Here is an 11,980-nt window from a genome sequence, read left to right on the forward strand (position 1 = left end):
GGGAACACGGCCGAGCAGTGAATAAAGTGTCTGAGTGAACATAATCCCATCACTGTGACGTAGCCTCATACTAAGATAAATCAGAGGCTCCTAGAACCAAAGTAATAAATAACAGTGTAACAGACAAACGAAGTAGACAGCTCAACAGTGATAACAGTGCCTCGGCCCCAGTGAACGGAACTCCACCTAACAGATAAACTCTAGACTTCCCACGAGTGACAGTGCTTGATTTCTCTGGCCTAGGACTCCTGATCTTAGTTAATGTACTATTCACCTTTCCCTGATCTTGTCCCAAATAGTATCCTGCGTGATACTGCTACCCACGATCTAGACGTAAGCGTTATAATAGCCCAGAATAATTACTCTTGTGACATCTACCCGTTCCACTTGTAGAATTTAGCAATACACGTGTAAGGTTGTTGCCTTGAGTTTTTGTGTCCTGCCCCTCTCTTATTTGTCCAAGCTCCGGTCTAGAAAGAGAACCCAGCTACGCACTATGTGTTACAAGGATGGGAAACCGACCCTAAAACACCTAGCATTACACTGGTGGACAGTGGTGGTTCTTGACCTGGGCATACGAGAGAGGTAATCAGGAAATACCAGCAAAATGGCAACCAAACTTCAAGTACAATTGCCCAAATTCGACCCCGAACAATATGATACATACCTGGCAATTATTAAACCTTTGCTAGACATCGGGTTCGAAGATGACAACCAGAAAATAGCAGTTACACTCCCGCTACTGGGTAAAGCAGTAGCCAATATCGCACCGAAAATCGTCCCTGGGTCACCTGGCAGAATTTCACGAGGCTCGTGATTCAGGCCATCACTCCATCACTAGGTAAAGTGGTGGTACTTTCCCAGTTGGATAGCCTAACTTTTGATGGCAACTTAGACAACACTTTAATCCAGGCTAGACGCCTGGTCACCGCTGCCTACTCGGAGGCAGATGATAAAATCTGGGAGTAACATACTTTTAGTAACCTCCTCAGAGTTCTCCTCAGCATGGTCAAGGAATATTTTACAATCCACTACCCAACAGGAGACATGGATAAGGATATCCAGCTCATACACTGCCTCGTGACCTCCCGCCCCACACCCCAGCAAATCAACGTGGTGAAAAAGTTCCCCACGAACATCCCGGCTCCTCCAGTCAAGTCACGTCTGCCTATGCTCCACATCAGCCCCACCTCAGCACCCAGCCTGCCTAGGGAGCACCCCACCCACTGTCACCCCAGTCACAAGAACCTCAAACTCATTCTCGTAAATCCCTGGGAGTTCTCCGTGTGCAGCTCCAGGTGCCCACTGCACGACATTAGGGGCCAATTGAAAGCTGCAAGGCGCAAGACCACCAACCCAGGCCAACGTAAAGTCTCTTCTTTAGGGAACGAGGAGCCGTGGGATGAACCCGCACTCGTGGAAGATACCGAACCCGGGGATCCGGAGCCGGAGGAAGAAGAAGGCGGCCCCCGGCAGTTGGATTTTTATTACCGCCTCCACACCTTCCCACGGTGGTGGAGGCCACTTCCCCCAAATATCACCCCTCAGTTTACCACAAATGAAGCTGAATAGGGTGGAAGCCAGACTTCTGGTCGACACGGGAGTGGCCAAATCCTGCCTGTATGGTCACTACTTCTCCCGTCATAAGTCGAGTTTCGGCTCGCTATGCCCGACAGCTACTCATCTTGTGGACATGGGGGATGGCCCCCTGCCGATCTGTGGGGAAACTCAGGCCCTGCGAGTTGACACCCACCAACCAGCATCGTCACATCATAAGTTCATTGTATTTGACTCTACCTGCTGCAACTACGACGGATATCTGGGACTGGACCTGCTGCAGAAACTAGGAGCCACTATTGATTGCCACAACAGACAGCTCCAGTTCCAGAAATCCCCTGATGCCCTCCCCCCCGGGGCTGTTTGCACCTGCACGCCCAGCCCAGCCAAGAAGAATCCATTTCCCTTCCAACCTCCCCGATCCCCGCTCCTCTCCCCCTCCCCTCCCCCCCTCGTTTCCCGGAACCACCTCCTCTGCAGTGACCATCCCTCCTCCACCACGAAGCCTGGGTGCCCCTCAACAGGCCCTCAGGTACAACAGTCCTGTTCTCCCCACACCTGCCACCCGGAACCCTCTCGGCCTGCCTCCTGCCCCCAACCTTCCTTCTCCCTCATCACACGGCAGTCCCAATTGCCAACTTCACCCCATTCCCCCTCACCCTCCCTAAAGGGCTCGTCATCGGAGAGATGGAAGAAGCCGAGCCGTGTTCCCCCTCCCCGTCCAGTTCCCCCCACCTGCCCCCATTCCTGACCATCTCTCCACCTACCAATCAGACGCCCTCTGCCGCCTCCTCCTGGACTTGCAGGACCTTTTCACAGTGGGACCCGTTCATATTGGACATACCACCTACCTGGCTCACAAGATCCACACGACGGGCCCACCAATCCAAGAGCCATCCCGGTGGTCAAATCCCAAGCAACAATAAGAGGAAGACTGCCAGGTCCAAGAGATGATTGAGGCCGGAGTCATCTCCCCTTCCACCAGCCCCTGGTCCTCCCCCATCTTTCTCGTGAAGAAGAAGGTTGGCACAATGTGGTTCTGCATGGATTACTGCCGACTCAATGACGTAACCACCAAGGATGCTACTCCACTCCCACGGATAGACGACTCCCTAGAGTCCCTGTATGGCGCCTCATGGTTCTCCACCCTTGACCTCCAGTCGGGGTATTGGCAGGTCCCAGTGTGACCGGAAGACAGAGGCAAAACTGCTTTCTAGACCAGCAACAGGAAGCTTCATGAATTTAATGTCTTACCCTTCAGCCTCTGTAATGCCCCTGCCACCATCTCGAGACTAATGGAATCCGTCCTCAGTGGCCTCACCTGGGAGATCTGTCTAGCCTACCTAGAAGACGTCATTGTATTCAGCAAGACCTGGGCCAACCACCTTCAGCACCTTCGCAAGGTCTTCGCACGGATATGGCAAGCAGGCCTCAAACTCCGGCCCTCCAAGTGCGTCCTGGCCGCCAGAACTGTCTCATTCCTGGGACATGTCATCTCCCAGGCTGGCATATCTCCTGACCCAGACAAGCTCTGCGCCATCGCGGACATCCCCCCGCCACAAGACGTCCATGGGATTCGGGCCTTCCTTGGCCTGACGTCCTAGTACCGATGTTTTGTGAAGGGGTTCGCACACATTGCTAAACCAATCCACGATCTGACCTGGAAGGGAGAACCTTTCATCTGGATGGATGAGAAATGAGCAGCCTTCCAACAACTCAAGGACAAACTCGTTTCCGCCCCAGTCATGGCCTTCCTCGACTACTCCCTCCCATTCTGACTCTACACCGATGTCTCCTTGATTGCAGTAGGCGTTCTGCTAGCCCAAGTGCAAGAGGGTCGCAAGCACATCGTCGCCTGCGCCAGCTGCACCCACAACCAGCCGGAAAAAAATTACGCCGCCACAAAGAGGGAATGCCTAGGATCATTTGGGCACTAGAGCATTTCCAGGCATACCTGTCAGGGACCCAAGTCACCATCATTACTGATCATCAGTCCCTCCAATGGCTGTGGCAGTCTAACACTCACAACGCCCAGTTCATCAGATGGTGCAAGACACTAGAGGAGTTCAACTATGAGATCTCCTACCACCCCGGCAAACTCCATACCAAACACAGATGCTCTCTCCCGCCCCCGGTGGAACTCAGCCCCATCAGTAGTCAGGCTGAACTGTTCTTGCCGCCCTTGTACCTGACCGCCACCACGCCCAGTCCCAATAGTGAATGACGGTGAAAGTACAGTGAAAGTGACACAGTGAAGTGAGGGCAGAACAGTGAATTACTAAATAAACGGGAAGTCAGTAGTAAAACCTGTCAGTGTTTATGTAAAAGAAAGGTGAAATAGGTAAGGTAACCGTGAGACGGGGAACACGGCCGAGCAGTGAATAAAGTGTCTGAGTGAACATAATCCCATCACTGTGACGTAGCCTCACACTAAGAAAAATCAGAGGCTCCTAGAACCAAAGTAATAAATAACAGTGTAACAGACAAACAAAGTAGACAGCTCAACAGTGATAACAGTGCCTCGGCCCCAGTGAACGGAACTCCACCTAACAGATAAACTCTAGACTTCCCACGAGTGACAGTGCTTGATTTCTCTGGCCTAGGACTCCTGATCTTAGTTAATGTACTATTCACCTTTCCCTGATCTTGTCCCAAATAGTATCCTGCGTGATACTGCTACCCACGATCTAGACGTAAGCATTATAATAGCCCAGAATAATTACTCTTGTGACATCTACCCGTTCCACTTGTAGAATTTAGCAATACACGTGTAAGGTTGTTGCCTTGAGTTTTTGTGTCCTGCCCCTCTCTTATTTGTCCAAGCTCCGGTCTAGAAATAGAACCCAGCTACGCACTATGTGTTACAAGGATGGGAAGCCGACCCTAAAACACCTAGCATTACACTGGTGGACAGTGGTGGTTCTTGACCTGGGCATACTAGAGAGGTAATCAGGAAATATCAGCAAAATGGCAACCAAACTTCAAGTGCAATTGCCCAAATTCGACCCCGAACAGTATGATACATACCTGGCAATTATTAAACCTTTGCTAGACATCGGGTTCGAAGATGACAAGCAGAAAATAGCAGTTACACTCCCGCTACTGGGTAAAGCAGTAGCCAATATCGCACCGAAAATCGTCCCGAGGCTCACCTGGCAGAATTTCACGAGGCTCGTGATTCAGGCCATCACTCCATCACTAGGTAAAGTGGTGGTGCTTTCCCAGTTGGATAGCCTAACTTTTGATGGCAACTTAGACAACACTTTAATCCAGGCTAGACGCCTGGTCACCGCTGCCTACTCGGAGGCAGTGTTAGGACTCCATATTATATTAAACAAATCATAATAGATAGATAGATAAATAGATAGATAGAGAGTCAGATAGAAGCAGGAAGTCGGATGATGAGAAGGTACTGTGTCTGCGAGAATCGAGCAATGCTAAACATGTTTACACACTCTTAACTCAAGGAATGCTTTATAGGCACACGACAGCGCCTAGTGACCATACACACACATACTCACACACAGGCTTCTAGAACTTTCCAATCACAAGGAACACACGTGATACGTTTCCTGTTTCACCAGAATTTAGAAAAGAGAAGTCAGAAGGAAGCTAGCCATAGAACAGACAGGTCGCAGGGAGAAGGGCTTAGCAACTTGAGAGAGAGACAGAGAGATAGCTAGTGGGACTCTACTTTATACTTCGCTCTGTGTGAGAGACTCGTTAATATTTCCAAGACAAATAAAAAAAGTCTCATACTATTCTTTACCTCTCCTGTCACTACATGACAAATGGGAAAGAAGATTATCTACTCACGAAGCTACTCAAGTATAACAACCGCTCGTCCACAAGTCTAATATATATAACTTCTCTACAAGTAACTACAAAGTCTCTTGTGACATTTGGTGGCAGCGGTGGGATACGAACCTCGTCTATGAATCAACAGTTAATTCCTACAAAATATCAAGATTGAAAACAAAAAAAATACCTCTCACAACCAACAACACAACCAGCTCCTGACAGTTCTCTCTAACCCCCCCTCCGTCTCCCCGATCATCACGCTGATGTAGAGGTGAAGAGGTCACAGGACGCCTTGCAAGTAGTTTAACAATATATTGATACAAACAATCTTGCACCTTCTACGACGAACCAGCGAACTACAACCATCTACAATCAACTACAAGTAACAACTCTACGAGTCGTCTGTATAATCTTCTACACGCACCTACAAGTAGCGGCAGTCTTCATCCTACAACGAGTAAATCACAAGAAAAAAGGACCACGAATACCTCGAGGAAGAAAATCGGAACAAACAAACGAAGAGTGAGACACGACTCATAACTCATCCTACTCACTCGTCTTCACTCAAGTTACTCATTGCTACTCATTCACTCACCACAGCTACCAGTGTGGGAAGTCGACGTCATCATGCGTGCTTGCTGAAAAGACGCCACGTCAGTCAACACACCACCTGCACCACCACTCACACCATTCCGACCACGGTAAAAATTAGTGAGTTACATAGTTACTTCATTTATACAATACACAGTGATAGACAATAAGCTTCTGCACAAACATATAAAACGTGTTGTATAGTTACAGCTTAAATACACATACTTACTACAGTTATCTGCATAACTCAAACACTAAATAATCACCAACAATAAATATTCTACACTGTATATATTCATTCATTTATTATAACATTTATTTACTACCAACGAGTGTTACCATTTATACCTACATAAAATACGTGTTTCATACATACAGCTATACATTATTACATCTACAAAGTGATAAAGAAAATATACCATCACATTTACTCAGTGAGCGATTAAAATAACTGTATTAAACATTTATTAATTAAAGCTACCTAGTGGAAACATATAAATTAAGTTACAAGGTAAACTAGAGAAAAAAAAAATGGCCAACACAAATGACGTTAGCAAGAGTGAACATCTTCCACACAATCGTGAAGACAATGATTTCCACACAGTGCTGACACACATATTACCCACGATGGGTACAGGTGAAGAACAAGTCAGTGTATATAGTTAATACTGTATATAGTGTATATATTTTTTATATAAAATAACAAAATATGGGACTATATAATATCATTTTCAATAATATCTGTGCAATAAAAACTAAACTTTAAAAAAGTACCCCAAGGAAATTAGCCAGTAATTATGCAACCATGAACAACATGGAAAAAGCGTACACAAGCGAAGAAAAACAAACTATAGAAAATCAATACATACAAAAAAAAAGAAAGAAAGAAAAAGTAAGAAAGAAAAAAGAGAGAAATAGAGTAAGATCACATAACAAACAATATGTACCATTTACGTAACAGTTGCATTAACAAGATGTAACTTTTATGTAACTTTAACTACAATTATGTAACTACAAACGATATGTAACAATTATATAACTCCATATTATAATTATGTAACGACAAACGATTGTATTATGTTACACTTGCTACAATTATGTAACTACAAACGATATGTAACAATTATGTAATGACAAACGATTGCATTATGTTACACTTGCTACAATTATGTAACTACAAACGATATGTAACAATTATGTAACGACAACCGATTGCATTATGTTACACTTACTACAATTATGTAACTACAAACGATATGTAACAATTATGTAACGACAAACGATTGCATTATGTTACAATTGCTACAATTATGTAACTACAAACAATATGTACCATTTATGTAACAGTTGCATTAACTAGATGTAACTTTTATGTAACTTTAATTACAATTATAAGGCCAAGACACTTATGTAACAATTGCATTAACAAAATGTAACTACAATTATAAGGCCAACACAATTATGCATTACCACAATATTTTGTAACAATTCATAAAATGTTACAATTATGTATTACCACAATGCCACTACAATAACCCAAGTACCTACTGTATTACAGTTAAATAATTTGCTTTTAATGCATTTATTCAAATATGTATACAACTTGTTTAAAATGTAATATTATTAAATAATCACTATTTACTATAAATATTATATGTATACAATATTCATACAATTATGTTACTTTTACAATATTATGTATTTCACTTAATTGCTAATAGGTTCATTATAATGTGTATATAATATGTATTAATATGTTATGACTATTAACTGTCGATGGTACGCCATTTTCGCGTGACCGAGCAATATGTTAGGACTCCATATTATAATTACAAATCATAATAGATAGATAGATAAATAGATAGATAGAAAGACTGATAGAAGCAGGAAGTCGGATGATGAGAAGGTACTGTGTCTGCGAGAATCGAGCAATGCTTAACATGCTCACACACTCTTAACTCAAGGAATGCTTTATAGGCACACGACAGCGCCTAGTGACCATACACACACATACACACATACTCACACACAGGCTTCTAGAACTTTCTAATCACAAGGAACACACGTGATACGTCTCCTGTTTCACCAGAATTTAGGAAAGAGAAGTCAGAAGGAAGCTAGCCATAAAACAGACAGGTCGCAGGGAGAAGGGCTTAGCAACTTGAGAGAGAGACAGAGAGAGCGAGACAGAGAGATAGCTAGCGGGACTCTACTTTATACTTCGCTCTGTGTGAGAGACTTGTTAATATTTCCAAGACAAATGAAAAAAGCCCCATACTATTCTTTACCTCTCCTGTCACTACATGACAAATGGGAAAGAAGATTATCTACTCAAGAAGCTACACAAGTATAACAACCACTCGTCCACAAGTCTAATATATATAACTTCTCTACAAGTAACTACAAAGTCTTTTATGACAGCAGATGATGAAATCTGGGAGTAACACACTTTTAGTAACCTCCTCAGAGTTCTCCTCAGCATGGTCAAGGAATATTTTACAATCCACTACCCAACAGGAGACATGGATAAGGATATCCAACTCATACACTGCCTCCTGACCTCCCGCCCCACACCCCAGCAAATCAACGTGGTGAAAGAGTTCCCCACGAATATCCCGGCTCCTCCAGTCAAGTCACGTCTGCCTATGCTCCACATCAGCCCCACCTCAGCACCCAGCCTGCCTAGGGAGCACCCCACCCACTGTCACCCCAGTCACAAGGAGAACCTCAAACTCATTCTTGTAAATCCCTGGGAGTTCTCCGTGTGCAGCTCCAGGTGCCCACTGCACAACATTAGGGGCCAATTGAAAGCTGCAAGGCGCAAGACCACCAACCCAGACCAAAGTAAAGTCTCTTATTTAGGGAACGAGGAGCCGTGGGATGAACCCGCACTCGTGGAAGATACCGAACCCGGGAATCCAGAGCCGGAGGAAGAAGAAGGCGGCCCCCGGCAGTTGGATTTTTAAGACCGCCTCCACACCTTCCCACGGTGGTGGAGGCCACTTCCCCCAAATATCACCCCTCAGTTTACCACAAGATGAAGCTGAATGGGGTGAAAGCCAGACTTCTGGTTGACACGGGAGTGGCCAGATCCTGCCTGTATGGTCACTACTTCTCCCGTCATAAGTCGACTTTCGGCCCGCTATGCCCGACAGCTACTCATCTTGTGGACATGGGGGATGGCCCCCTGCCGATCTGTGGGGAAACTCAGGCCCTGCGAGATGACACCCACCAACCAGCATCGTCACATCATAAGTTCATTATATTTGACTCTACCTGCCGCAACTACGACGGATATCTGGGACTGGACCTGCTACAGAAACTAGGAGCCACTATTAATTGCCACAACAGACAGCTCCAGTTCCAGAAATCCCCCGATGCCCCCCCCCCGGGGCCGTTTGCACCTGCATGCCCGGCCCAGCCAGGAATAATCCATTTCCCTTCCTCCCTCCCCGATCCCCCTCCTCTCCCCCTCCCCTCCCCGATCCCCCCTCCTCTCCCCCTCCCCTCCCCCCCTCGTTTCCCACAACCACCTCCTCTGCAGTAACCATCCCCCCACCACCACGAAGCCTGGGTGCCCCTCAACAGGCCCTCAGGAACATCAGTCCTGTTCTACCCACACCTGCCACCCGGAACCCTCTCGGCCTGCCTCCTGTCCCCAGCCTTCCTCCTTCCTCATCACACGGCAGTCCCAATTGCCAACTTCGTCCCATCCCCCCTCGCCCTCCCTAAAGGGCTCGTCATCGGAGAGATGGAGGAAGCAGAGCCGTGTTCACCCTCCCCGTCCAGCTCCCCCCACCTGACCCCCATTCCTGACCATCTCTCCACCTACCAATCAGACGCCCTCTGCCGCCTCCTCCTGGACTTGCAGGACCTTTTCACAGAGGGACCCGCTCATATTGGACATACCACCTACCTGGCTCACAAGATCCATACGACGGGCCCACCGATCCAACACCCATCCCGGTGGTCAAATTCCAAGCAACAATAAGAGGAAGACTGCCAGGTCCAAGAGATGATTGAGGCCGGAGTCATTTCCCCTTCCACCAGCCCCTGGTCCTCCCCCATCTTTCTCATGAAGAAGGTTGGCACAATGTGGTTCTGCATGGATTACTGCCGACTCAATGACGTAACCACCAAGGATGCTACTCCACTCCCATGGATAGACGACTCCCTAGAGTCCCTGTATGGCGCCTCATGGTTCTCCACCCTTGACCTCCAGTCGGGGTATTGGCAGGTCCCAGTGTGACCGGAAGACAGAGGCAAAACTGCTTTCTAGACCAGCAACAGGAAGCTTTATGAATTTAATGTCTTACCCTTCAGCCTTTGTAATGCCCCTGCCACCATCTCGAGACTAATGGAATCCATCCTCAGTGGCCTCACCTGGGAGATCTGTCTAGCCTACCTAGAAGACGTCATTGTATTCAGCAAGACCTGGGCCAACCACCTTCAGTACCTTCGCAAGGTCTTCGCACGGATATGGCAAGCAGGCCTCAAACTCCGGCCCTCCAAGTGCATCCTGGCCGACAGAACTGTCTCATTCCTGGGACATGTCATCTCCCAGGCTGGCATATCTCCTGACCCAGACAAGCTCTGCGCCATCGCGGACATCCCCCCGCCACAAGACGTCCATGGGATTCGGGCCTTCCTTGGCCTGACGTCCTAGTACCGATGTTTTGTGAAGGGGTTCGCACACATTGCTAAACCAATCCACGATCTGACCTGGAAGGGAGAACCTTTCATCTGGATGGATGAGAAATGAGCAGCCTTCCAACAACTCAAGGACAAACTCGTTTCCGCCCCAGTCGTGGCCTTCCTCGACTACTCCCTCCCATTCTGACTCTACACCGATGTCTCCTTGATTGCAGTAGGCGTTCTGCTAGCCCAAGTGCAAGAGGGTCGCAAGCACATCGTCGCCTGCACCAGCTGCACCCACAACCAGCCGGAAAAAAATTACGCCGCCACAAAGAGGGAATGCCTAGGATCATTTGGGCACTAGAGCATTTCCAGGCATACCTGTCAGGGACCCAAGTCACCATCATTACTGATCATCAGTCCCTCCAATGGCTGTGGCAGTCTAACACTCACAACGCCCAGTTCATCAGATGGTGCGAGACACTAGAGGAGTTCAACTATGAGATCTCCTACCACCCCGGCAAACTCCATACCAAACACAGATGCTCTCTCCCGGCTCCCCATCAGTGCCGTACAACCAGAGCCGGATCTCCTCAAACAGTGGCATCGTAAGGAACGACCCCCTGGATTCCCCAACACCTCTTCAAAAAGCTATATCGCCAGGGCGACCACCTGCTCACTCTGTCTGGGCATATCATCCTCGTCCCCGATGTCACCCTCGACACCCTCCAGCACCTGAACATCCACGATGGAATCCACCTGGGCACAAAGAAACTCATGCATGTCTTTAACAACACTTAATGGGCACCCAATCCCTTCACCCTAGCCAAGGATATTTTCCAATCCTGCCGGGCGTGCTCCTTGGGTAAAGACATCACCGTCACCGCCGTCCATCAGGACACATTACTGCCCACAAGCCTTGGCAATTATTGGCAATTGCCGTAGTGGGACCCATACCTCTGAAATCAGGCAATCAGTACGTCATCACTTTTCTTGATACGTACTCGAAATTCATCATAGCCTGACCAGCAAAAGAACACCATGCTGTCGCAGTCGCTGACGCCCTGATTCGGCATGTTTTCCCCTACTTTGGCATCCTACAGGCAGTCCACTCAGACAATGCACCAGAGTTCACCAGCAAAATCTGGGAGGAGCTAGCCCAAATCTTTGGCTACCACACATCACACTCATCCCCTTACTGGCCCCAGGGAAATGCTATCTGCGAACGAAGCCATCGTACACTAATGTACCAACTTTGCACCCAGATAGAAGCCACCAAAGACGACGACTGGCCTGCCCATGTCAAAATCGTGCAATGGGGCATCAACTGCTGCCCCCGAGAGGATGGCCTTTCACCCCACGAACAAGTGTTTGGGGAAACACCTCTCCTCCTACC

At 47.6% G+C, this 11,980-nt stretch overlaps 2 protein-coding genes across 2 annotated transcripts; both read left to right on the forward strand.

Annotated features, from left to right (window-relative positions):
• The first annotated feature begins 2,507 nt into the window (after positions 1 to 2,507).
• Positions 2,508 to 3,781, forward strand: LOC145417018 (uncharacterized). Its single transcript, XM_080285861.1, has 3 exons — positions 2,508 to 2,695; positions 2,819 to 2,977; positions 3,364 to 3,781. Exons 1-3 carry the CDS (start codon positions 2,508 to 2,510, stop codon positions 3,779 to 3,781), a joined length of 765 nt encoding a protein of 254 aa, XP_080141987.1.
• A 6,183-nt stretch (positions 3,782 to 9,964) lies between these two features.
• Positions 9,965 to 11,196, forward strand: LOC145417019 (uncharacterized). Its single transcript, XM_080285862.1, has 3 exons — positions 9,965 to 10,149; positions 10,273 to 10,431; positions 10,818 to 11,196. The coding sequence occupies exons 1-3, from the start codon at positions 9,965 to 9,967 to the stop codon at positions 11,194 to 11,196; spliced, it is 723 nt and encodes a 240-aa protein (XP_080141988.1).
• The last annotated feature ends 784 nt before the right edge of the window (positions 11,197 to 11,980 follow it).

The sequence above is a fragment of the Coenobita brevimanus genome, chromosome 108 (genome assembly GCF_032717465.1).
Source record: "Coenobita brevimanus isolate Jiangsu-jjx chromosome 108, ASM3271746v2, whole genome shotgun sequence".
In the NCBI taxonomy this organism is placed as follows: Eukaryota; Metazoa; Arthropoda; class Malacostraca; order Decapoda; family Coenobitidae; genus Coenobita; species Coenobita brevimanus.